This window comes from Macaca fascicularis, chromosome 9, assembly GCF_037993035.2.
Source record: "Macaca fascicularis isolate 582-1 chromosome 9, T2T-MFA8v1.1".
Taxonomy (NCBI): Eukaryota; Metazoa; Chordata; class Mammalia; order Primates; family Cercopithecidae; genus Macaca; species Macaca fascicularis.
This window is the reverse complement of record NC_088383.1, coordinates 19,228,409-19,254,215: the sequence shown is the minus strand read 5'-3', so window position 1 is coordinate 19,254,215 and position 25,807 is coordinate 19,228,409. Positions and strand designations below refer to the sequence as shown.

The window sequence follows — 25,807 nt, the reverse complement described above, 5'->3', positions numbered from 1 at the left end:
CAGTTCATCATCTTACCCAATTAAAAAATATAGGTAGAGGAATGTAAAGAGACAGTAATCATTGTATATCACAGATCACTGAATATGTTATATATAGCAGAATCAGAAAAGATCTCTAGCACAGTCCAATTTCCCCAAGCACCTTCTTTCTTGCCTTATGAGACTTTATCACAGAATTAATTGTCTTCTCATCTGTAATACAACAAGATGACGGGATACAGAATATATTTAGTTCTAAACCTATATTTGCAAAAGAAACATATTTTAAAGATCCCAAGAAAGCCTGATGAGAAATCTGGTTATAAACACACATTTTAGCAAAAAAAAAAAAGAAAAGAAAAGAAAAGAAAGGGTGGTCTCTAGAAACATATTTACTTTGTTTTTATATACATTCCCTTGTGGGAATGACTGTATGCTATTGCTTTTCTGAAAAACTAGCTGGCATCTAATAAGAAAAAAGCAGCTCATTAAAAAAAAATTCTAATTGATCCTCCTAGAAGACTGAAAACTCTGTTAACAAAAGTTACTTGTTTAGAGAAGATTAAACACGGGTTTTAACTGTGATGGGAGGATGGCTTGAGCTCAGGAGTACCAGGCTACAGTGAACTATGACTGTACTCCACTGCACTCCAGCATGGATGACAGAGCGAGACCCTGTCTCAAAAACCACCACCACCACCAAACGACCAAACAAAAAGTGGTTTTTAAAACACAAGTTCATTTTAAGATGATCTTGGTATCAGACCCATGGGGTGATTTTCATTAACCCTGCCTAGGAAATAAACGGCTGGCCTTTTGTTCTGCTGCGTAAGGCCTGCCAGGCCTGGTGGACTCCTGGAGGGCTGACGGGCAATCTCACCTCCTGCTACAGGACCCGCAGGGCTCAAGGTGAAGGAGATGCCCCTGGGTGAAGATTCAGGGAACCTAAAGCCCTACTCCTAAAGGAACGCCGGCTGCTCTAGCAGCTGGGGCCATAAGAAAGAGCAGTCACCAGAGGCGAAACAAACAAAAACAACAAGGAAGCACAGGCAGTGCTGCGTGTGCTACGTGCACGGAAGACGCTGCCCTTTTGCTTCCAATTCCTGCTTTTGCCACTGACACCTGTGGTTCCCCATGCTAGTGACAAACTTGACTGTGCTGTGATTCTTCATCTGCCAACTAGAGATGATCATGTGTCTATTTCACTGGGTTGTTATGAGAATTATTATTATTATTTTATTATTTAAAAAAATTTTTTTCAGACTGAGCTTCACTCTTGTTGCCCAGGCTGGAGTGCAATGGTGCGATCTCGACTCACTGCAACCTCCAACTCCCGGGTTCAAGCGATTCTCCTGCCTCACCCTCCTGAGTAGCTGGGATTAACAGGTACCTGCCACCACGCCTGGCTAATTTTTTGTATTTTTAGTAGAGACAGGGTTTCACCACGTTGGCCAGACTGTCTCAAACTCCTGACCTCTGTGATCCACCCACCTTGGCCTCCCAAAATGCTGGGATTACAGGCATGAGCCATCGTGCCCAGTTGTTATGGAATTAAAAAATAATAATAGATATAAAGCATTTGGCCTTATGCAACATACATGCGCAATACAGGTGGGTTTTTATTAAATTGCATTTTAAGCATTGTGACAAAATATGCATACCATACAATTTACCATTTGAGCCAATTTTAAGCATTCAGTTCAACGGCATTGAATACATTCACATTATTGGGTAGCCATCACCATCTTCTATCTCCAGGACCTTTTATTTTTTATTTTTTAAATCATCCCCAGCTGAAAGTCTATCCCCCATTAGACACTAACTCCCCACTCTCCTCTTCTCCTGGCAACCACCATTCTAGACTCTGTCTCCGTTAGTCTGTTCTAGGTCCCTCATATAAGTGGGGTCATTCCGTATTTGTCCCCTTGTGTCTGGCTCGTCTCACCTAGCAGATTGTCGTCAATTTTAATAGCATTTTGAATGCCAGGTTTATGCTGCTGGAATGGCAAGTGGTCCCAGAGAAGTCAGGCAAACTCAGTTGTGGAAATTAAATCAATATACATTTTCTTAGCCTAAAAGCAGATACCGCATCAACAATTGGACCCATTATTCTTCACACATGCTGTGTGTGACCATTAACTTTGGTCACTGTAGTATGCTGGAGCTCCGGGAAAATGGTTATTTTTAGGTCTCTTTAAACAAACGAGTTTCAACAACATTTTCACCAATTAGTTGTTCCAGCCACAGCATCACATCCTTCAAAAGTCATACAGAAGCGGTCAAGTGGAGGCTGTATGGGGAACTCTGAATCTTATACACCTCCTGCAATGTCCTGTGAATGTCCACCCTTCATATAAAATACAAAGAAGTGAAGAAAGGCTGAGGTCTGTTTGTTCTGTCTGCTGGGTCTCATTCTGTCACTCGGGTTGAAGTGCAGAAGCACGACCACAGCTCACTGTAGCCTCAACGTCCGGGGCTCAAGTGATCTCTCACCTCAGCCTCCCAAAGAGCTGGGATCACGGGCACACACCACCACATGAGGCTAATTTTTAAAAAATATTTATAGAGACAGGGTCTCATACGTTGCCCAGGCTGGTCTCAAACTCTTGAGCTCAAACAATCTTCTCGCCTTGGCCTCCCAAAGTGCTAGGATTAGAGGCATCAGCCATCTTGCCTGGCCTAGTTCTGAGGTCTCTTTAAAATATAAACTTTTTATCTGGGCTCGGTGGCTCACGCCTGTAATCTCAGCACTTTGGGAGGCCAAGGCGGGTGGAACACCTGAGGTCAGGAATTCCAGACCAGCCTGGCCAACCTGGCGAAACACCATCTCTACTAAAAACACAAAAATAACTGGGCATGGTGGTGCACATCTGTAGTTCCAGCTACTCGGGAGGCTGAGGCAGGAGAATCAGGAGGTGGAGGTTGCAGGGAGCCGAGATCAGCCACTGCACTCCAGCCTGGGTGACAGAGCAAGACTCTGTCTCAAACAAACGATCTATCTATCTATCTATCCATCCATCCATTCATCTTTTTTCTGAGTTCAAATTTAGCCCATCTAACCACCTTGGGCCTCTGTATTCTAGCTACAGTGCCAAACATATATATCTTAATTAAATCATTTTATAGAGACAGTTGACAAAATTATTCTCTAATTGTTGTCATTCAATAAGTATACTAAATTGAACTGAATTCCACAATTTCCAAATTTTCAACTGATCTTTTACCCTGAGAGTTCTTTAAATATTTATGTCTATAATACAGAAATTTATGATTCCTCAAAATGTACATGGTTGCAAACGTGTTTTTATCTTGCTATGTTATCCAAGTAAGTGGCAATTTCCTCAACAGAGGCTACATTTAACTTCACCTAGATAGTACTCAACACGTATCACATGTGAGCCATTAACATTTTGGGCAATATCATGAGGCTCTCCTTTTTTCTATATTGTTATATTTGGGTGGATATACGCGTTTTTTTAAAGAATGCCCAGATATCAAATCAGCATTAATTATTCACAGTCCACTGTGAAAGACTTGGAAGCTGAGCTGTGCATGATGTTCAAAACCTTCTGATGTGGAATTTAGCCTTGAAAAATTCCTTTCAAGTGTTTACATTGACCATTAAATCTGATTAAGTGAAGTCACAAAAATAGCCATCAACCCGGATCCAACAGAAAGGAGCTCAGGCTCATCAGGTTTCGCCTTGCAGAAATACCTGTGTTGTTAGAAACGTGGTCTCAAGATTGAAGGTACATTCCTTAAGTAATTACTCGGGCTTCAAAGTAAAGACAAAACTAGAAACAGCTATTCTCAGATGCTTTAAGGATACTGCATTACTGTTACAGGCTTTTACAGCCTCCCAGAGCAGTGGAGAGATAAGAATTAATTGCCTTCATTGTATAGGAGGAAAAAAAAAAAAAAAGCCTAGAGATGTTAATCAACTTGCTCAAAAACTAAGGAGCCAGTGCTAGAATTAAGAATAAAATCTTGGCTGGGTGAAGTGGCTCAAGCCTATAATCCCAGCACTTTGGGAGGCCGAGGCGGGTGGATTGCCTGAGCTCAGGAGTTCGCGAACAGCCTGGGCAACACAGTCTCTACTAAAAAAAAAAAAAAAAAACTAGCCGGGTGTGGCGGCATGTGCCTGTAGTCCCAGCTACTCAGGAGACTGAGGCAGGAGAATTGCTTGCACCCAGGCACAGAGGTTGCATGAGCCAAGATCTCATCACGGCACTCCAACCTGCCAGCCTGGGCGACAGAGTGAAACTCCATCTCAAAAAAAAAAAAAAAGAATAAAATCTTGTTCTTGTCCTTTCAGTGCAGTCAGATATGTCCATTCTATCATGTTTTCAAATCAAAGCCTGTTTCTTCTATTAAGAAGATTAGGAGGCACAGAATGGTATGAAACTGACTTTGTGGAGAGGGCGCTTTTATCAATGAGTATGGCCCTTTCTGACTGATGGCGGCAGGTCTGTTTTGTGCGTTGGTAGCACAGTTAAAGATCTTAGATGTGATTTCATGGGTCAGGTTTTTCTCTTCTCTGATGTCCAAAAAGCCACTAACAAGCCAGGTGCAGTGACTCATGCCTGTAATCCCAGCACTTTGGAAGACCAAGGCAGGTGGATCACTTGAGCTCAGGAGTTTGAGACCAGCCTGGGTAACAAAGTGAAACCTTGTCTCTACAAAGAATACAAAAATTAGCCGGGCGTGGTGGCACACGCCTGTAGTCCCAGCTACTTGGGAGGCTGAGGTGGGATGATGGTTTGAGCCTGGGAGGCGGAGGTTGCAGTGTGCTGAGATCGTATCACTGCACTCCAGCCTGGGCAACAGAGTGAGACCCTGTCCCTCCCCCAGCTCCCCCGCCGACTCCCCCAAAAAAGCCACTAACATTAACAAAGCTAGGTAACTGAACAAAGGTTTAAGGAAAAGTGACAACTATTTGTGAGTTAACAAATGACACGATATTACATTAAGATCAAACTGCTAGCAGATCCCTTAGCAAAAAACCATGTACAAAGTTGCAGTTCTGGCTGGTCTCAGTGGCTTACACCTATAATCCCAGCACTTTGGGAAGCTGAGGCAGGCGGAACTTGAGATCAGGAGTTTGAGACCAGCCTGGCCAACATGGTGAAACCCCATCTCTACTAAAAATACAAAAATTAGCCAGGCGTGGTGGCACGCACCCATAGTCCCAGCTACTCAGGAGGCTGAGGCAGGAGAATTGCTCCAACCCGGGAGGCGGAGGTTGCAGTGAGCCAAGATCATGCCACTGCATTCCAGCCTGGGTGACAGAGTAAGACTCCATCTCAAAAAAATAAAAGAAAGTTCCAGTTCTCCAACTCTTAAGAGGAGAGTGGAAGATCTCTGAATGACCACTGGAGGGGGAGCCCTGCAGGAAGTTACAAAGGCACAGTGTCCCTGCCAGGCCCTGCCAGCCCTGAATCAACAGAAACGTGATGGTATGTTGGCTTGTGCTGTCCCTGACAATGTCAAATCTACGAACAGAAAGGTGAGACAGAATTCACTTTTCATATGAAGCGTGCTTCGGTCAGATGTGCCCTTTTCCTTATTCTACGCAATGGTTATTAGCTCTCTGTCAAAAATAAGTGAGATGTCTGAATAAAGTCAAAAGGTTTTTGCTCCATATTCCGAAACTGAGGTTTAAACTTGTGACTAGTCTATCTGTTGATTTCTAACTACACGAATACTCTCTTTCCTCATGCTAGCCTCTAGAGATATCAGTAGGGTATTACAATATAAATGTAAGATAAATTTATATGAAAGACAGTATTTTGATAGCATAGTATTGGATAGGGGAAAAACTATTCCACAGTTAATTCTGTAAGGAGCTACTCATTTTTTGTTTGTTTTAGGGAGCAGAGCATGTTTAATAGGGAAGAAAGAAGGAAGAAGCTCCCCCCATACAGAGACAGAGGGAGGGGAGTTCCAAGGCGAGAGACGGAAAGCCTGTTAATATCTAACAAATAAAAGTAACCTTTTAATCTAAATACAGGAAGCCTAATGAAACAATTTGCATAGAAATACAAAGAATATGTAAATATTCACCTTCAGTAATAATCCACTAAACAGAAATTAAAACAATGCTGTATAAGTATTTACATGAGAAGCAATCATTAATACCTAATGCTGCATACATTGTGATAAAATTAGTATATGAATAATGTTGGCATTGTCCACTGGTAGAATTATCAAAGGCATAGCCAGAGACTTATAAGAACATTTAAACCCACTCACTGTACAAATAATTCCATATCTGATGATTTATCTCAAATAAGTTATTTAATGGAGCTGAAAACCATATGTTCAAATTTGTTATTATAGACTTGTCTATAAAAACAAAATTATAAAATCAATTCAAAAGTCCAACAATAAATGGCCATTTTATTGGACAATCAATGGCAGATCTGCACAATGTTATATTATGCTGATTAAACAGTGATCTCAAAATAAGGTTGAAGGAAAAAAGGCAGAACCCACAGTTGTCTGAACACTACAGTTGCAACTATAAAACTGTATGTATGCTTGTAGAATACATACTATACAAACTATAAAACTATGTATGCTTGTAGAAAAGAACTGTAGTCCAATATGCCAACATAACAATATCTGACCACAGCATGGTGAGACTGTGGGGTATTCCTACACCCACATTCTTTTCTGTTTTATTTTATTTTGAGATGGAGTTTTTGCCCAGGTTGTTGTTGTTACAGGCAATGAGCCACTGCACCTGGCCTATTTCTTCTATTTTTAGTAGTAAAAAACTTTAATTACTTTGAAGGATAAAGCTCTCTTTCACGCCTGTAATCCCAGCACTTTGGGAGGCCGAGGCGGGTGGGTCACCTGAGGTCAGGAGTTCAAGACCAGCCTGACCAACATGGTGAAACCCCGTCTCTACTAAAAATCCAAAAAAATTAGCTGGCGGTGGTGCCGCACACCTGTAATCCCAGCTACTTGGGAGGCTGAGGCAGGAGAAATACTTGAATCCAGGTGGTGGAGGCTGCAGTGAGCTGAGGTCACGCCACTGCACTTCAACCTGGGCGACAGAGTGAGGCTCCATTTAAAAAAAAAAAAAAAGTGTTGTCAATTTCAATAATGAAAATAACTGGAAATCTCGATTGCGACTGCACAAAACGACTGTCTGCACAAACTGATCGTTTTATGGGGCAACGTACAATCAAACAGGATGGCACCTCTTGATGCTGAAGCCAGCATCTCCATGTACATACATTAGCCACCAGGCCTTATGAACATTATACTTACATTTAAATACAAATTATCTGAAGAGTGATGTAGAAGCCTGAAGCCTTAGATCATTATTTGTCACATGCTAACTTTCTCTCTCTCTTTTTTTTTTTTTTTTGATAAATGCTTGAGCAATATAAAAGTAAAGCGGAAGAAAAAATAATCAACTCAAAATTACTAGCCTTCTTAGAATACTTAATCACCATCATCTTACTTGTTCTCTCAGGCTTACGTCCATTCAGGATTTATTTATTTATTTATTTATTTATTTATTACCACTTAGGAGTTGAGGACCACTTTGAGAACTGACAGAAGCTAGAAAATGTTCACATATGCAGAGACTGAAATATTTGCACACAGTTTTAGAGCATCTATATTTGCTTTCTCCTCCCAGCCCTCTGAGAGCTGACCCACAGGTCTCCAATTAAGAGTCACACTTCACAAGGGTGACATTTAATCCCTCCCTGTCCTCCAATATGCAAATAAAAAATCGCTTTCCTTTGCTGCCTATCGGAAATATCATAGTTTGGGATTTCAGAGCTAAGTTCTTTCATTCCTAGCCACTGCAGAAAATACAGGAAGGCATACACCTTCCCTTAATAACTCTAGGAACTATGTTAAGCCATCTATCTACTTATATTCTATGTATGTACTCTGATCTTTAAAAAAATTCTCACAAATATCTTGAAACACAGCTATTATTATTCCTAATTTTACAGATGATGAAACTGAGGCTCAGAGAAGACAAAATCTGCCAGATCACACCATTATTTAGGAGATGGTTTAGTATTCAATGTCAAGTCTGACTAGATCCAAATACTTGGCTCTTACCCACAGTCAGAAAAAACAAAAATGATGGGTAATAATAATAATAATAATAACCTGCCCAAATCAGAGAGATCATTGTTATCTGGAGGAAGGGAAGAAAGAATAGAGAAGAAGTGACCATCTGGGTCTAAGAATAATGGCACTCAATTGCAGTTATTAAAGATACTATGTTCAAGAAATTTACAATGCAACAATACCAGGATTCATAAATAAATTGCGCACTTAAAGCTAGTAAGACTGATCTATATATATTCGCCTTTGGCAGTAGAAAGTAATTACACCAAATTGCATTGGTTTATTGATTTCATTTTAATGCACAATGAGAATTAAATGGGTAATTTCTAAATGTGTTTTCTGCATTTGGGGTTTGGAATGGCATTAGAAGGTACTGAAATAAACTGAAACTGATATAAAAACTGAAATCATACTTGGGATTAGAACAAAAATAAAGACCACACAGTTTATTCAGCATTCTAAAAACCTATCCCACAATGCACAGGCACACATAAATATACATATATAAATATACATATGTATAATTTTAAAAATTCTCTCCATTTATATTCTTGTCCAAACTTGAAAGAAGCATTTCTGTCATTATTGGAGAACTTTGAGAAAGACTGAATTTAAAGTGTTGAATGGTTACAGAATAAAAACTTTATAAAGAGTTATTTTAAACTTTAACCATTCAAAAATCCAAAAATCCATGTATTTATAAGCCCTATTCAAGCATAGTTATTAGTTAAAATGAGAAGTGGCCAGGCCATAGGAAACAAAAAGTCTATTTTTAGGGAAGAAGTAATTTAAAAGAGTAAACATCACTGTGCAGATTCCCCATAATACTTAAAGACAGGTCTAAAATTAATTGTAGGATAAATTATTCATGTGATTATTATTATTTTTGTAGACACGGCTCTTGCTATGCTGCCCAGGCTGGTCTCTAGCTTCTGGCCTCAAGCCATCCTCCCATCTCGGCCTCCCAAACTTTTGGGATTACAGGTGTGAGCCACCATACCTGGCCTTGTGACTATTTAAAATCATACGCATTGCCATTCTTATTAAATAACTGTGACATAATTGTGATCAGTTTTGTTGCTGAAAATATTCAAAATGGCCAATGGAATGTATTTGGCCATTTGCATTTTAGGTTATACATGTTTTTGTAATTCATAGAATTCCTCTGCAGGAAAAATATAGCAGTTATTTCATGTTTGTTAGTATTCTTAAAAAGCAAGCAAGTTTACAGGAAGTAATTCCAGATGTACTCAAACAGGTATTGAATAATTTATAAATTGGATGTGAATAGCATTTGATAAGTGGGTGGGACGTATCTAATGCCCTGAAATCGTTGATAATTAGTATATACATTGCCAGCCATGTCAGAACCTAAATAAATAGAATTGTTGCATATAATACTTAATGAGGGCCAACTCAGGAAGTCAAATTCTGTATCTTCATAAAACTTAAAGTGAAATCTAATAAAAGAATCATCAAAATCACATAGATTAAGCAAAGTATCTCAGTTTCCAGTTTTATACAATACAACACAGAAGAAATGACCACAAAGGTATTTCCTAGCAAGTATTTTTTTTCTCTATTATACTAAATTTAGTATAGTTTGGAACAATTAGAAACAAAAGAAGTACTTAAAATAATGTTTAGACAAATTAAAATGGTATTTTCATGTCCTATTAGCACAAATATTTCTAACTTCATGATTTTTATTTTTACAGGCTCTGGTTTAGTTTTAGGTTCAGGATTCTTCTGTGCGTGTTTTCATCCTTTCCTAAAAAGGCACCAATAAATAATAATATGGTCTTTTCTTTAAAAGTTCTAAACCAAATCCGAAGACCCAGTCAGTCAGTCCTCGTGTGGCAAAGCTTTATGTTTAAGTATTTTAAACTTTAGACTCTCGTGTTTGTATTTTATTAAATTCAAAATTTCTAAAGTGACGGAGAATAAAAAAATCTTAATTTGCAGCAACACAGCAAGTCAGACCATCGTGATTTACACAGAAAAGTCTCAGACACACAAACAGTTCAGTGGCTAGGCTGTCAGAATGACACTCAAGACAAGTGCTGGTCTATAGCTGGAAAAAGCATTTCCATTTTCCACTAAATTTGTCTGCACCTGGACTCTCTCTCCAAGCTACTAAATGAAGCTCAGTAAGGTACAGTTTAAAACCAGAGTTCCAGTTTCACTTGCTTAAATCACCACAGCATTAAAGTAATAACACTGTGAATGGCAACATTTCTGGCAAGATAAGAAAGTCTAAAAAGTTAAGTAACTAATATGATTTTAGCTCAAGCTCAGCAACAGTTCTATGCATTCCTGTTTTCTTTAAACCACACCGTGCATCTGGCCGGCTTCTCTCCCGTATGCTTACCCCAGGAATAATGTATTTAGTTTGAGGAGCTATAAGGCGTCTGTCAAGCATGCTAGACCAATTCCAAGTGCGCCCAGCACTCCAGCAGGAATTTTCTTCACAGGAGCAAAAATTCAGGACTAGCTAAAGGCAGCCAAGTCTTGCTTTGCTGAACAGCATAGCAACTGCTTTCCTTCTTCTTGCTGGCTTGGGGTGTGTAGTATTAGTTAGTGTGACTTTCTAAAGTTCGTTGGATCACAACAGCTTTCTGTTCCAGAACCACTTAGGCAGAGCAGAGGAGCTCATCAAAGTCAATGAACAAACGCAAGTGGGAGGGTCTTATACTCTTCTGAATTACGTCAGCTGGCTTGGAAGACGGACGGACGCCTGCAAACTTGTCAAAGTAGAGTAACACTTCATTAGTATCAGATGCGACAGGTCCCTCGGGGCAGCCAGGACTCCAGCCCTGCTTGAGAATCCTTTCTTCAGAACAGAACAATAGGTTGCATAACTGGATAAGCTGTTGGCATTCAAAGAAACTACTGCCCTGAAAAAGTCTGGAATAATAGTAAAACTATTTTTCTACTCCCACTCACTGAAGAAATATTTTCTCTTTTGCACACAAGAAAGCGATCTTTCTTTTTTTTATCGCCTTTCAAGTTCTCAGTGTGTATGGAAAATCTAATTTTTTTCACAGTCAAATGAGTATCACTTGGAGATATTTACTTTTTTAAATTAAAAGCTTATTTATATTAAAAGACAGCATTAAAAGTTGAAATAATAAACACAATATTCTGAGAGCATGCTTGCAACACACACACACACACACACACACACACACACACACACACACGGGTATTACTATCCAGGAAACAGAACTCCTATAAATCAAAAGACTCACAACTAAAAGAAAATGGAAAACAAGACATGAATAGATAAATCATAGGAGATAAAATTCTAGTGGTCAATAAACGGGACTTCCTTTCTAATCAGGAAATACAAACTGAAATCACAGTTTACCATTTTGCATCCATCATGGTGGAAATATTTTTTACAAACCTGAAAATCTCAGATCTTGGTGAAAATGTCAAGAAGGGGATGGCAAGCTATGGCCCACAGTCAAACTCAGCCAGCCACCCGTTTTGTATAACCTGCAAGCTAAGAATGTGTTTTACATTTTTTAATTACTAGGGGAAAAAAAAAAAAAAACAGAATGGTATTTTGTGGCACATGACAATTACATGAAATTCAAATCAATGTTCTTAAATAAAGGTTTATTGGAACATATGGGCTTGTTGGTTTATGTATGCTCCATGGCTGTTTTTGTGCTACAAGAGCAGTCATTGCAACAGTGACCATGTAACTCACAAAGCCTTAAATATTTCCTACGTGGCCCTTTACAGAAAAGGTTCATAAGCCTGTGATGCAGAGCAACTAGACTTTCACATTCTGTTGGTGGGAGTATACCTTATTTATTTATTTAGAGACGGAGTCTTGCTCTGTTGCCCAGGCTGGAGTGCAGTGGCACGATCTCGGCTCATTGCAACCTCTGCCTCTCGGGTTCAAGCGATTCTCCTGCCTCAGCCTCTTGAGTAGCTGGGATTACAGGTGAGTGCCACCAAGCCTGGCTAATTTTTGTCTTTTTAGTAGATATGGGGGTTCAGCATGTTGGCCAGACTGTCTCGAACTCCTGACCTCAAGTGATCTGCCCGCCTTGGCCTCCCAAAGTGCTGGGATTACAGGCATGAGCCACTGTGCCCAGCCTGCTGGTGGGAGTATAAACTGGAACAGTCACATTAGATATTTAGCAGGATATAATGAAACTGTTGATGCCCAAGTACTTAGACCCAGGGATACCCTCACATGAGTACATAGGGAGGTACATGAATGAAATGTCCTTAGCTACACTGAGGGGCTGTAGTAAAAAAACAGGAAATAGGCTGGGCGTGGTGGCTCATGCCGATAATTCCAGCACTTTGGGAAGCCGAGGTGGGAGGATCATTTGAGCCCAGGAGTTTGAAACCAGCCTGGACAACAAAGGAAGACACCATCTCTGCAAAAAAATTTTAAAGTTAGCTAGGCATGGTGGCATGTGCCTGTGGTCCCAGCTACTCGGGAGGCTGAGTTGGGAGGATCATTTGAACCTGGGAGGGAGAGGCTGCAATGAGCTATGATCATACCACTGCACTCCAGTCTGGGTGGAGTGAGACCCTGTTTCAAAAAAAAAAAAAAAGAAGGAAAGAAGGAAGGAAGGAAGGATGGAAGGAAGGAAGGAAGGAAGGAAGGATGGAAGGAAGGAAAGAAGGAAGGAGAGAGAGGAAGAAAGAGAGGAAGAGAGGAAGAAAAAACCTAGATGCATATCAACAGAAAAGTGGATAAAATTTTGGATACTATTCAGTAGTGAAAGTGAATGGTCCGGAAGTTACCTACTTGAGTAAATCCCTACAAACACAATGTTGATAGAAACAGCAAGTTTGGGAACTGTAAGGTACCTTAAGAACCTGTGTGTACAAGGGTTCCCTTTTCTCCACGCCCTCACCAACACTTGTAATCTCTTGTCCTTTGGATCGCAGCCATCCTAACAAGAGTAAACTAGTATTTCATTGTGATTTTGACTTGCATTTCCCTGATGATTAGTGACGTTGACACTTTTACATATATTTGTTGGCCAGAGTTTTATGTCTTCTTTGGAGAAATGTCCATTTAGGTCCTTTGTATATTTTAAAATCAGGTTATGTCTTTTTTCCATTCTGTGAGTTCTTTATATATTTGGGGTATTAGCTCCTTATCAGATACGTAATTTGAAAATATTTTTTCCCAACCCACAGGCTGCCTTTTCATTTGGATGACTATTTCCTCTGCTATGGGAAAGCTTTTTGGTTTGGTGTAATCTCACTTGTTTATTTTTGTTTTTGTTGCCTGAGATTTTGGTGTGATGTTTTAAAACAATTATTACCAAGGCCAGTATTCAGCAGCTTTTCCATAATGTTTTCTTCTAGGAATCTGATGGTTTCAGGTCTTTAATCCACTTTGAGTTGATTTTGTTTATGGTACAAGATAATGATCCAGTTTCATTTCACTGTGTATATGAGTATCAAAACATCATGTTGTACACCTTAATATATAGAGACATTTTTTAAAAAGAACCTATGACATGATTTGCAGCAAATTTGAAAATATGCAGAAATACTATATATTTTATGTAGGTGATAAAACATGTAAAAAATAAATATGAAAATAATGAATACCAAATCCAGGATAGTGGTTATGTCTGGAGAGGAGTATATTTGGAAGGGTTAGTGAGGAGAAGGGGCAGTTTTATCAGTAATATGTTTTCAAAACTAGGTCATACCTACATCACTGGTCATTATAATATTTTCTATGCTTCTTTATATTCCAAAATAATTTATAATAAGTGTTTAAAATTAGGAAAAACTGTTAAAAATTTTTGATACAAAAAGTGCTAGACCATTGTGGCCATTAAAATGCTTATGAGACACTTCCGTTATATAACAAATGCTACAATAGATAAGAGTAAATAAAAGAAAAAAGTAGGCTGGGCATGGTGGCTCACACCTGTAATGCCAGCACTTTGGGAGGTTGAGATGAACAGATCACATGAGCTCAAGAGTTCAAGACCAGCCTGGGCAATAAAGAAAGACCTCAGGCATAGTGGTGCATGCCTGTAGTCCCAGCTACTCAGGAGGCTGAGATGGGAGGATTGCTTGACTCCAGGAAGTCGAGGGGGCAGCGAGCCAAGATTATGCTACTGCACACCAGTCTGGGCAATGGGAGTGAGACTTGTCTAAAAAAAGAAAAAAGAAAAAAAAAAAGAAGAAGAAGAAAGAAGAGAAAAGAAAAGCAAAACAAAAAAGTGGACTACCAATTTGTTTTTACAATAAATATTCCACTGTTAAAAATATTTAGAAGAAACTTGTAAGGAAGCATATGAATTATATTAACAGTGGTTGTGGGTTACTGAGTAGTGGTTTGAGGGTATTTGCTTTTTCTTTCCTTTTAAAAAATTTAGTACTTTTCAAACTTTCTACAGTGGGTTGATATTGATATTACTTTTCAACCTCAAATAAAGTTTCAGTGTCTAACACGCAACCAAGGATTATCTAATTTTCTAGGGAAATTAGAACCCTTTGTTTAACTCAGCATTTATTATGGGTTAGGATATTTTTTATCTCTGTGAGGATAGACTTTAACTTGTCAAAAACTGACAGACATGCAAATGAATTCGTCCAATATAAATAAATTGGTCTAGAAGAAATGCAAATGATTGCGGTCTTGTAGGAAAGATTATTCCCTAAGTCATCTTTTTTTTTTTTTTTTTCTGTTTTTGAGATGGAGTCTCGCTCTGTTACCCAGGCTGGGGTGCAGTGGCACGATCTTGGCTCATTACAGCCTCCGCCTCCTGGGTTCAAGCAATTCTCATGCCTCAGCCTCTTGAATAGCTGGAATTACAGGCACTTGCCATTACACCTGTCTAATTTTTGTACTTTTAGTAGAGATAAAGTTTTGCCATATTGGCCAGACTGGTCTCAAACTCCTGACCTCAGGTGATCTGCCCACCTTGGCCTCCCAAAGTGCTGGGATTACAGCATCAGCCGCCGCATCTGGCCCATCCTAAGTCGTCATTTTATTGTTCTGGGGAGTACTAACCAGTTCTTGTATCTAATTGAACAATCATAGCCCACTGTTCTTTCTTTCAATGACTATAAATACTTAAACCTTTCCCATAATCTTTCAAACTGGCTTAACCATGCTGGCTCCTTTAATGAATTAAAAAAAAAAATTCTTTGGCCTGTATTCAATCTATATTTGTTTGAAAGAAATGTTCTGAAAGTTTGGAAACATTATATTTGGATGCCAGTTTTAAACTTGAAACCATAGTTCCTTTCTCTTCTGACAATGGCATATTTGAGTATTAGCTTTCCAAACCCAGCCCACTTTAATTTATAATGCCATTAAAATATATTTACAACAGAAAAATGTTAACTAATAATGATTTCAGGTAACCAAAAGCAACTGAGGTTTGAAGAGAAGGATGAGGATGTAAATTCTAAATGGAGCATATAGGACTTTCAAAGCCTTTCCAAGCTTCTATAAATTCTCTACTACTAAATAACTCTGTGTGTGTGTGTGTGTGTGTGTGTGTGTGTGTGTGTGTGTGTGTGTGTGTGTGTGTGTTCCTTGCTCTCAAATGAGACTGAGAGATATTTTGTTGAGGTCTTTGGGAAGAGCATAAAGAGAAAAACTAATGAGGAAAAACTGAGGAAAAAATGTACGTGTCAATGAGAAATAGACTTGAGATTGAAACCCAGAAAAGTGAATAATTGAGGTTCAGGTGAGACAGGAAGTGATGGACTTAATTTTTTTTTTTTTTTTTTTTTTTGAGATGAAGTATCGCTCTGTTGCCCAGGCTGCAGAGCCATCTTGGCTCACTGCAACCTCTGCCTCCTGGGTTCAAGCAATCCTCATGCCTCAGCCTCCTGAGGTAGCTGGGATTACAGGCGTGTGCTGCTATGCCTGGCTAATTACTTTTGTGTTGTTGTTTGCTTGTTTTTACTAGAGATGGGGTTTCAACATGTTGGCCAGGCTGGTCTTGAACTCCTGGCCTCAAATGGTCTGCCCACCTTGGCTTCCCAAAGTGCTGGGATTATAGGTGTGAGCCATCACACCCTGTGAAAATGATGGTTTAGATGAGAGATAATTTGTCATGGCTGATACCAGAACAAATAAGAAATCCAAAACAATTTGGTCACTTGCCAGTTTAAGAGAATAGAAAAAGAAAGGCAACCTTAATTTAAGTGGTTAAGTCCATGTCCAACAGTATTTTTTTTTTTTTTTTTACTTTTCATACTTCTGACAAATTTTCACATTAGATGTCTGTAACTTAGGTAATGAATGTCTGAAATGCATAGTCATATTATGGGATAAATATATTAAAATAGCATGTTTTCAGGGTTCTTTTCCTAGGTATAAAATAATTTTTCTGGTTATATTTTCATTGTTGAGTACCAGAAAATCAGTAAAAGGAAAGCACAAACAAAACAGCAGTTCTCCTTGTCATCTCCCAGGTCCTAATCCATAAAAAGAGGATAAGACTTCAAAGGATAATTGCCAGAATTACATAAAACATCTAGTACACATCTGGCACACCAGAATTGCCAAATAAACGTTAATTTCCTTTGCTGTAACTCAGTGGTTCTGGACTGGGGGTGATTTTGACCCCTCAGGGGACATTGGGCAATTTCTAGAGTCGTTGTTGCTTGCCACAATGGGGACGGGTGAGGAGTTTACTGGAATCTACTGGGCAGAGGCCAGGGTTCCTGCTCAGCATCCTACAACGCACAGGAGAGCCTCTCATCACAAAGAGCAACCCGGCACAATATGTCCAGAGTGCTGAGAACGAGAAACCAACCAGAATTGAAAGTGCCCTTCACATCAAAGCTGTCAATATGAAGTGCTTTCAAGTATAACCTAAGATCCCAGAAGGTGAAATTCAAATTCTTTCTCCATCTTGTTGACGTTGCTTGAAGGTAGGACAGAAGACTGGAGAGGCAAAACGCAGGAGAAAAACCAGACCACCGTGGGTCTCAAAAGCAGCTCCTGGGATCTCAGTAAAGTGCCCAGTTATTCTGTGATTCTGGGAGAAGCCCACAGAGGCCACTGGAGTAGCTGGGTGTCAGATTTCAGATGGAAGGACCTGAGGTTTCTGCAGTCCCAGCTTATATTCACACCGTGGAACATTTGTCCTTAGCTTGTTTCCAATTTCCTTCCATCCCCTGCTCCCGTCACTTGCCCCCAAGTTGTCTTTGCTAAACGGTGAAAAGGGCTTAATGAAAATGACACTAGAACTAGAAAACTCCTGGAGTGCTGTTTTAATAACTAAAGATGCATGCTCACTAATCTGAAAAGAGAAGGGTTCTTTCTGTTGATTTATTTGTACCCAGCATTGCTGTTATCTGTCGACATAAACAGAAAGCAGAGAGGAGAGCTTCAGGAATTCCGAACCTTCAATAGAGACGACTTTCTCATTTGTTGTTTTAAACTTTAAAACAGCAGCAGACCTTTCTGGAAGGGGAGGTGGTGGCCAAAGTATAAATATGTTATGTTGCCAGGAGACGACAAAAAAAATTCAGAATTTTGGAGGTCACATACTTCAAGTGGTCAGTCCAGACTTCAAAGTCCAGACTATTTATCCAACCATACAGGATTGTGAAAAAATTCCCTTGATCACACCCCAGTTTAGAGTTTATGCCTCAACAGTGTCATCTTTGATTATATAAGGCCATGCTATGGGTACAAATATGGATAATTATGGTATGTGTGAGCCAGACAGTGAATCATAATAGCAAAATAAAACTCTAGTGTGTTTACACACTAAGGCTCACATGTGTTTTTGGTAAACAACAGCTAACACATCCTTTTCTCAAAAAAATAAAAGTAGGAAACAATTTCACATGCCATAGTAAAAAAACAAGACGGAAATAGTCACAGACATAATAGAATTTTCTTTCAACATAGCAATCTATGTTGTTGCTAACAGTTTTTTTTTTTTTTAACATTAACAAAATTTCCAACTGAGCTATTGCTATTGACTGAGAAGAGCAAAGCGCTTTTGTTCCAAAGCTGTACTATTTAAGGCAAGTAGTTGTACTGTGGAGATCTCTTCCTCAGATTTTATCCCTCTAAGAAGCCATGATCAATCCTGCCTCCAATTCAGCAGCTTCAGATAAGATGAGACTCTTTATTCAAATCAGAGCCACTCAAATAAGTGAGCCTTTTTGAGACAGCATGTTGGTTTCAAGCATATTACAACTAACAGCAAAAACTGAAAAGGACTTTTTCCCATCCCCCCATCCCTACTGCTGAATGAGATACACTTGAAAATGAGAACCTACTGTTATTAATGAAGAGGCATAGTGATTTTATCTTCATGAAAGCTGCCACTTCAAACAATTCTAGAAATAATGGGAGGAGAGGGTATTTCGGTGCCGCCTTTGACTCCTTTACTCCCCAGCCCCATAGATCAGTTGTATGGTGAATTTGACACTGAAAATCATAGCTTGTAATTTTTTGGTACTTGTAACCTGCATTTAACATGGTAAGTCCCTTTTTCATACCATTAAAATGAATTAAACATCGTTTCAGAGTTAACTGTAAATGAATTGCAGATTATGTTCTATAGTAGTTAAATGACTCTAATTCAATGTATTATGTATAATGTTTCAATATTTCTCCTTAATACAATTTCCACGGAATAATACAAGGTGTGCTGGGGACTAGGGAGGTTACACAAAGTGCTGTTTTTGTCCCACTGTGTTTTTTAGATACCCCCTCTGGTCCCGTTTCCTAATCTTCTTCTCCCAGCCTTTCTCTGGCCTGCCGTCCAAAGGAGCTTTCCTCCTGAAATGTTCACATCTCACCTATGCTGAAGGAATACTTATTCTGTAGTCCTGGAATACTCTTCGTTTCTGCAAGGTCAGGTTTTCCTAAATATTTAAGGTCTCTGAGTTCCAGATTGTTGCATTTAGTGCCAATTTGATGACTCTGCATGGATTTCCAATAGACTTCTTGATCTTTCTGTGATCAAAAGAGCTACTAATTCCTCATACTACAGCAAACAGCACCCCCATGCTCCCCCATCCTCCCAGCTAAACATTTACCAAGTCCTGTCCATGCTAACTCCGAAGTATTTCTCAAATCCAACCCTTGCCTTGCCACCTCTCACCACCACTCCCTTTAGCAATATCCCCAGCTCATCTCTGGATGCTGTCCAATCTCCATAGAGCAGCTAAAGAGGTCTTTTGTAAGGCACGGACCGCTTGCATCATCTTGCTGCTTAAAATTAAAGTCCTCTGCTCATTTCTTGCCGCAGCTGAGATAACTGTGGCCTGCAGGACCTGGGGAGATATGGCTTCCACTCACGTCTCAGACTTCCTCTCCCCTCTCTCTGCTCCTTCCTCCCCACACTGCAGCCATATTGGCGTCCTGCTGTCCTCGGACTGAGCCAAGAGCATTCCTGTGTTGGGGCCTCTACCTGTCTCTTCCATCTGCTTAGAGTGCTTCCCCCTCACTGCTCCCCACCCACCACCCCCAATCGACTCCTGCATGGCTGCCACCATGCCACACACTTGGTACTTTTAGAGTGATATGATTTGGCCCACAATCCAGGGAGAACTTGAAGTTCATTCAGTACAGTGAAGAGTACACCAGATTTAGATTTGGAGATCTGAGCTAGGCCCGGCTCTGTTGCCTCTAACTAACTGGCTAAGTTACTTGATAGGCCTGAGGCTCTGAGTATTCTGCTGTTAAGAGAGGATGTTCAACTCATCACCTAGAGAGAGGCTAGTGACTTAGTCTTCAAACCAACAGTTCTAGAGCTGTTATTCTACTAAACATGTTGGAAGAACAAGACTTTATGCAAGAATCTCAAGCAGTTAGAGGTAACAGTTATAATCTCTAGGGCTTCGCAGTTAATTTAAGTTAAAAAAAGTCAGAAGAAATGGTGTAATTTTCACTCCTTGACCCTGTTTTTTTTTTTTTTTTTTTTTTTTTTCAATGAGACAGCATCTAGCTATGTTCTCCAGGCTAGACTGCAATGATGCAAACATAGCTCACTGCAGCCTCGAACCCCTGGGCTCAAGTGATCCTCCTGCCTTAGCCTCCCAAGTATCTAGGACAATGGGTGTGTGCCATTGTGCCCAGCATCACCTAATCAAAAAAAAATTTATGGCCGGGCGTGGTGGCTCATGCCTGTAATTCCAACACTTTGGGAGGCCGAGGAGGGTAGATCATGAGGTCAAGAGATCGAGACCACCCTGACCAACATGGTGAAACCCCGTCTCTACTAAAAATACAAAAATTAGCTAGACATGGTGGCACATGCTTGTAGTCCCAGCTACTTAGGAGGCTGAGGCAGAAGAATCACCTGAACCCAGGAGGCAGAGGTTGCAGCAGGCCGAGATCACCCCATTGCACTCCAGCCTGGCGACAGAGCAAGACTCAGTCTTAAAAAAAAAAAAAAAAAAAAGGCTGGGCGTGGTGCCTCACATCTGTAATCCCAGCACTTTGGGAGGCTGAGGAGGGCAGATCATGAGATCAGGAGTTCAACACCAGCCTGGCCAACATGGTGAAACCCCATCACCACTAAACATACAAAAATTAGCCAGGCGTGGTGGTGGGAGCCTATAGTCCCAACTACTCGGGAGGCTGAGGCAGGAGAATTGCTTGAACCCAGGAGGCAGAGGTTGTAGTGAGCCAAGAGTGTGCCACTGCACTCCAGCCTGGGCAACAGAGCAAGACTCCATGTCAAAAAAAAAATTAATTTTATTTTTAACCTTTAGTCATTTTGCAGACAGGGTCTTGCTCTGTCACCCAAGGCAGTGGCACAATCATGTCTCACTGTAGCTTCAACCTCTTGGGCTCAAATGATCCTCCCACCTCAGCCTCCCAAGTAACTGGGATCACAGGAGCACACCACTACACCTGGCTAATCTTTCCATGTTTTGTAGAGACGGAGTCTTGCTATATTGCTCAGGATGGTCTTGAACTAACTCCTAGGCTCGAGTGTTGCTCCCACCTTAGCCTCCCAAAGTGCTGGAATTACAGTCATGAACCACTTCACCTGGCCATCTAACTTCTATTTAAACTAAAGCTTGTTGATGTTGTGAGTTTTGGAAGGAATAGACCTGATAACTGTATCCACACTACATTATATAAGCATATGCATCTAATGTGTAATTACCTATATGAAGTCTGTCAAATATTTTGAGTATTAAATAATGAATGTGATTTTTAGGACTTCTTTGTGTTATCTTTATAAATAACTGAATTTTTAAAACATAAATCTGACCGGGTGCAGTGGCTCACGCCTGTAATCCCAGCACTTTGGGAGGCCAAGGCGGGTGGATCACTTGAGGTCAGGAGTTCAAGACCAGCCTGGCCAACGTGGCAAAACCCCTGTCTCTACTAAAAATATAAAAATTAGCTGGGCATGGTGGCGCGAGTCTGTAATCCCAGCTCCTTGGTAGGCTGAGGCAGGAGAATCGCTTGAAACCAGGAGGCGGAGGAGGTTGCAGTGAGCCGAGATCACACCACTGTACTCCAGCCTGGGTGACAGAGCGAGACTCCGTCTCAAACAAACAAACAAACAATAACAAAAAAACATAAATCTATAAATTCAATATAATATAATAAAATAAACATAAAATATTTTGTTGGAAACAATGGATTTGGGATAAATGTACTACAAAACAGGACATACAAGACTGTTAAAAATAAGATCATGAGGTACAAAGCAATGGTTTTTACAATGTGATTTCATCTCATTAATTTCTGCGGTGAAGTAGTGAGATTAATCCTACTTTCTAAATGCACACTTAGCGTAAATCGCAAAACTAATTGGCTACTCCCTGATTTTGACTACAGTGACCCATTACTTAAGCTTATATCTTTCTTCTTATTCTGCCTTTTTTTTTAATTGTAAGAGGTGATTTGGGACTACCAACTCGGAAAAAATATTCACAGCCACATTATAAAAACATTATAGGCAGGATTCATCTCTTGCTCCTTTGAGAATAAGAATTTTCATTTGTGGAACTTTGGAATGTACAAGCAAGATGTTCATTCATGTTTTACAATGCTGATTAACAATTGCTTAGCACTTTACCAGGGAGAATCTTTTTCCTGAGTGTTTATCACCCTATTCTGTAATACAGTTGAGGGCCCACATCAATGGTACCTATTCCTTCCTGGCCCAGAGGAACACACACATTTAATCTGAATGCACTGAGTACCACAGCTGAGTGGAGAAAGGATTAGGGAGGCAATTAAGAATAAAAATAAAATCCTTGCAAGTGAATGACACAGCATCTATTTCCCTACAAATGAAAATGAGAAAATAATGCATCTGTGAACTTGCAGCCTTCACTTCTTTCACTATGCATATTCCTCTTATGAGGGGTTCTCCAAGTGTAGTCTGAGAGCCCTGAGAGCAATCGGGAGGTCTGCAAAGTCAAAACTATTCTCTGAGTATCAGATGAAAAACTGGATATACCCCCAACATAAATACAGTCTTTGGGAGATGCGGAGGTTTTGTGTTTCCTTATTCTCTACATATCCAGTGAAATAATATACAGTTCTACAAATCTCTGACCTAGGGTTTGTTTGGTTCACACAAATAGCTCGGGAGCCCTGAAGCTTGCTTAACCAACCCCTGATAAAACAGTAATTCACTGAATTGAGTCAAAAATCTGTATCGACTTTAATGTACAAGTCTCTTTAGGATGAATGTCTTGCTACACTGGTTTGTTAAATTAGGGGGACTAAAACTTTACAGAGGTTTCAGTCTTTGATGATGGGAATTGAACCCTAGCAAGCAGGATGCTTTAAGTGCATGTATAGACAAACAGTCTAAGTGTAATTTAAGTATATTTATACTTAAGTATCATAGTGGTTAATCTGTGAATTATTCTAACTATGAATATAATGCATATGATACATAAGTGGATAAACCAGGCCAAAAGTACCCAGGTAAACACTCCCGTTCACTTTAAACCAGTCTTTCTCAGCCTTGCTGCAAAGTGGAGTCACAGGGAGCTTTAAGTTATACCAACTATTGAAGTCCACCCTATGAGATTCCAACTTAATTGGTCTGGGATGCAACGTGGTTAAGCATGTGGATTTTTTTAAGTTCCACAGATGATTCTAATGTGTGGCCAAGGTAGCAAATTATTGCTTTAGGGACATGTAAATTCTCCTCTTTTCTCTGCATGTTTCATCATTGTTCAGTCTTGACCCTTGAATTCTTGCAGCTCTTGAACTTCTACCATGAAACCCAGCATTCGATGACTTCTAAGATTCTTAGACCGCTACATGGAGGTTGGATCTTTTCAGGTCCTCTTTCCAGAACTGGCTGCAAAAGCTCGCCACTTACCTCTAAGGCAGCCCATCTTCTCATATCCTATCTGCTTCAATAATTTGACACTACTGATCTGTCCTCAACTTCCACTCTGCCTTTCCTCGGGCATTTGACAAAAGTTCCCCTTGCCCTAAAGTCTTGAACCAGCCCTGCCAGGACACACCCACCCCTCCCCTGCCATCCTCAGTCCTGGCTCCAGAGACCCTAGTGTGCCAAACCCTGCTCATCTGTAAGAAGAGGTTAGTCGGATACTGCCTTAAACTTCTGTCTTCAGCAGAATACAGGGCATAAATGTGGTCACTGAAAACATGACTGGGGCTGGGCGCAAAGGCTCAGGCCTCACCTGTAATCCCAGCACTTTGGGAGGCCGAGGTGGGTGGATTGTTTGAGGTCAGGAGTTTGAGACCAGCTTGGTCTCATGGAGAAACTCCGTCTCTACTAAAAATACAAAAATTAGCTGGGCACGGTGGCATGCGCCTGTTATCCCACCTACTCAGGAGGCTGACGCAAGAGACTCACTTGAACCCAAGAGGTGGAGGGTGCAGTGAGCCGAGATTGCGCCACTGCCCTCCAGCCTAGGTGGCAGAAGGAGACTCCATCTCAAAACAAACAAACAAAAAAACAAAAAAACCATGACCGGGCAATTTAGGATTTCCAGATGTGCATATTTCTACAAGAAAGCATTTAGGTATATCTGATATTTTTGGAGGCTGAAGAAATAAATAGAAAGAAAATCATGTTATTTTTATTGTGAAAATATAATGGATATACTTATGAAAAACATGTTCTTTATATAATTAATAGGTATGCTATTTTGTGGTCACTTTACTTGGACCCTCAAATCCACAGGTGCTCTGGAATAACATCCGAACATATTTCAGATCTTTAACTCAAACAGAATGAACCAATTGGAATGTTCTAGGATGCCATTCTTTAATATCATGGAAATTTGACTTATTAGTCTTCAAGGAAGGGTGACCTATGGGAGTGCTTTTAAAAATCATTACTTTCACTGGGCACAGTGGCTCATGCCTGTAATCCCAGCACTTTGGGAGGTTAAGGTGGGCAGATCACTTGAGTCCAGGAGTTCAAGACCAGCCTGAGCAAGATGGCAAAAAACCCTGTCTGTATTAAAAATACAAAAAATTTGCTGGGCATGGTGGCACACGCCTATAGTCCCAGCTACTCAGAGGGCTGAAGTGGGAGGATTGCTTGAGCCCAAAAGGTCAAGTCTGCAGTGAGCCGTGATTGCACCACTGTACTCCAACCTGGGCAACACAGTGAGACCCTGTCTCAAAAAAAACAAAAACAAAAACATTACTTTCTACTTCCTGAATTACCATGAAGGAGCATAAATACAATTTTGAAGAGGTTCCTGTGGTCAGAGGGGTAAACTGTCATATTCCAAAGCAAAGTAAAGACATCTTAAAAGTAAAACTTCTTCCAAGTGAGCTGTGTTTATTAAGTACCAAATGGGATCCAATTTATTTGCAGTATTTCATCTAATGCAGTCAGAGGGCATAGCAGTTCTGACGATGTCTGATGAAGGAGGATCTCTGTTTACTTCCACCACTCGTTCTCCCTGGATTAAAACACCACGAACTTTCTGCTCTTTGCTTTTCTTGAATAAGTTACCAAAAAAGAGCAGAACTGAGTCAACACCAAACTGCCCTTTGGATAACCATGATGGAGCAGATTTACCTTGGAACATGATTTTGAATTCAAGCCATGAACTACACTGGAGGAATGCTTTACATCTCTAATTATTCATTTTGGATTTCCAATTTTGACACAAGGTAATATTCGCATGTTTCATTTATTACTAATCATTCAGTCCATTTTTTTCCTTTTTTAAACTGCTTTTTTTCCCTTTCTGTCTCTGTACACTAACTCTGAATAACTGTAGTAGCCCCCTATTTCTGTTAATCATTTATCTTGAAAATGGAAGACAACAGAGTCAGATTAGCACAGAATTAACACAGTAGGAATCAACATGAAGAAAAACTAGGTTTCAACTAGGCATAGTGGCTCGTGCCTATAATCTCAGCAACTTTGGGAGGCCAAAGTGGGAGGACTGTTTGAGCCCAGGAGTTTGGGACCAGCCTGGGCAATATGGAGGAACTCCATCTCTACAAAAAATACAAAAATTAGCTGAGCATGGTGGTGTGTGCCTCTGGTCCCAGCTACTAGGGAGGCTGAGGTGAGAGGTTGGCTTGAGTCTGGGAGGTGGAGGCTGCAGTGAGCTGAGATTGTGCCACTATACTCCAGTCTGCGTGATAGAGCCAGATGAAAGAAAGGAAAAGGAAGAAAGGGAAGGGAAGGGGGAGAGAGAGAGAAGGAAGGAAGGAAGGGAGGGAGGGAGGGAGGGAGGGAAAGTAAGAGAAAGGAAGGAAAGGAAGGGAAGAAGGAAGGAGAGAGGGAGGGAGAGTAAGAGAAAGGAA

At 40.3% G+C, this 25,807-nt stretch overlaps 1 protein-coding gene across 10 annotated transcripts in view; it reads right to left on the bottom strand.

Annotated features, from left to right (window-relative positions):
- CACNB2 (calcium voltage-gated channel auxiliary subunit beta 2) overlaps positions 1 to 25,807 on the bottom strand; it is a 406,631-nt gene that overhangs the window by 196,586 nt on the left and 184,238 nt on the right. The window contains exon 1 of one of the 10 annotated variants that reach the window (XM_005564753.5): positions 10,454 to 10,745. The exons of the other annotated variants lie outside the window; for them this stretch is intronic. Within the exon in view, the coding sequence (XP_005564810.1) occupies positions 10,454 to 10,504 (51 nt within the window). The 5' untranslated portion in view covers positions 10,505 to 10,745. Of the gene's footprint in view, positions 1 to 10,453; positions 10,746 to 25,807 lie in introns of those variants that run through there. 10 annotated transcript variants of the gene reach the window in all.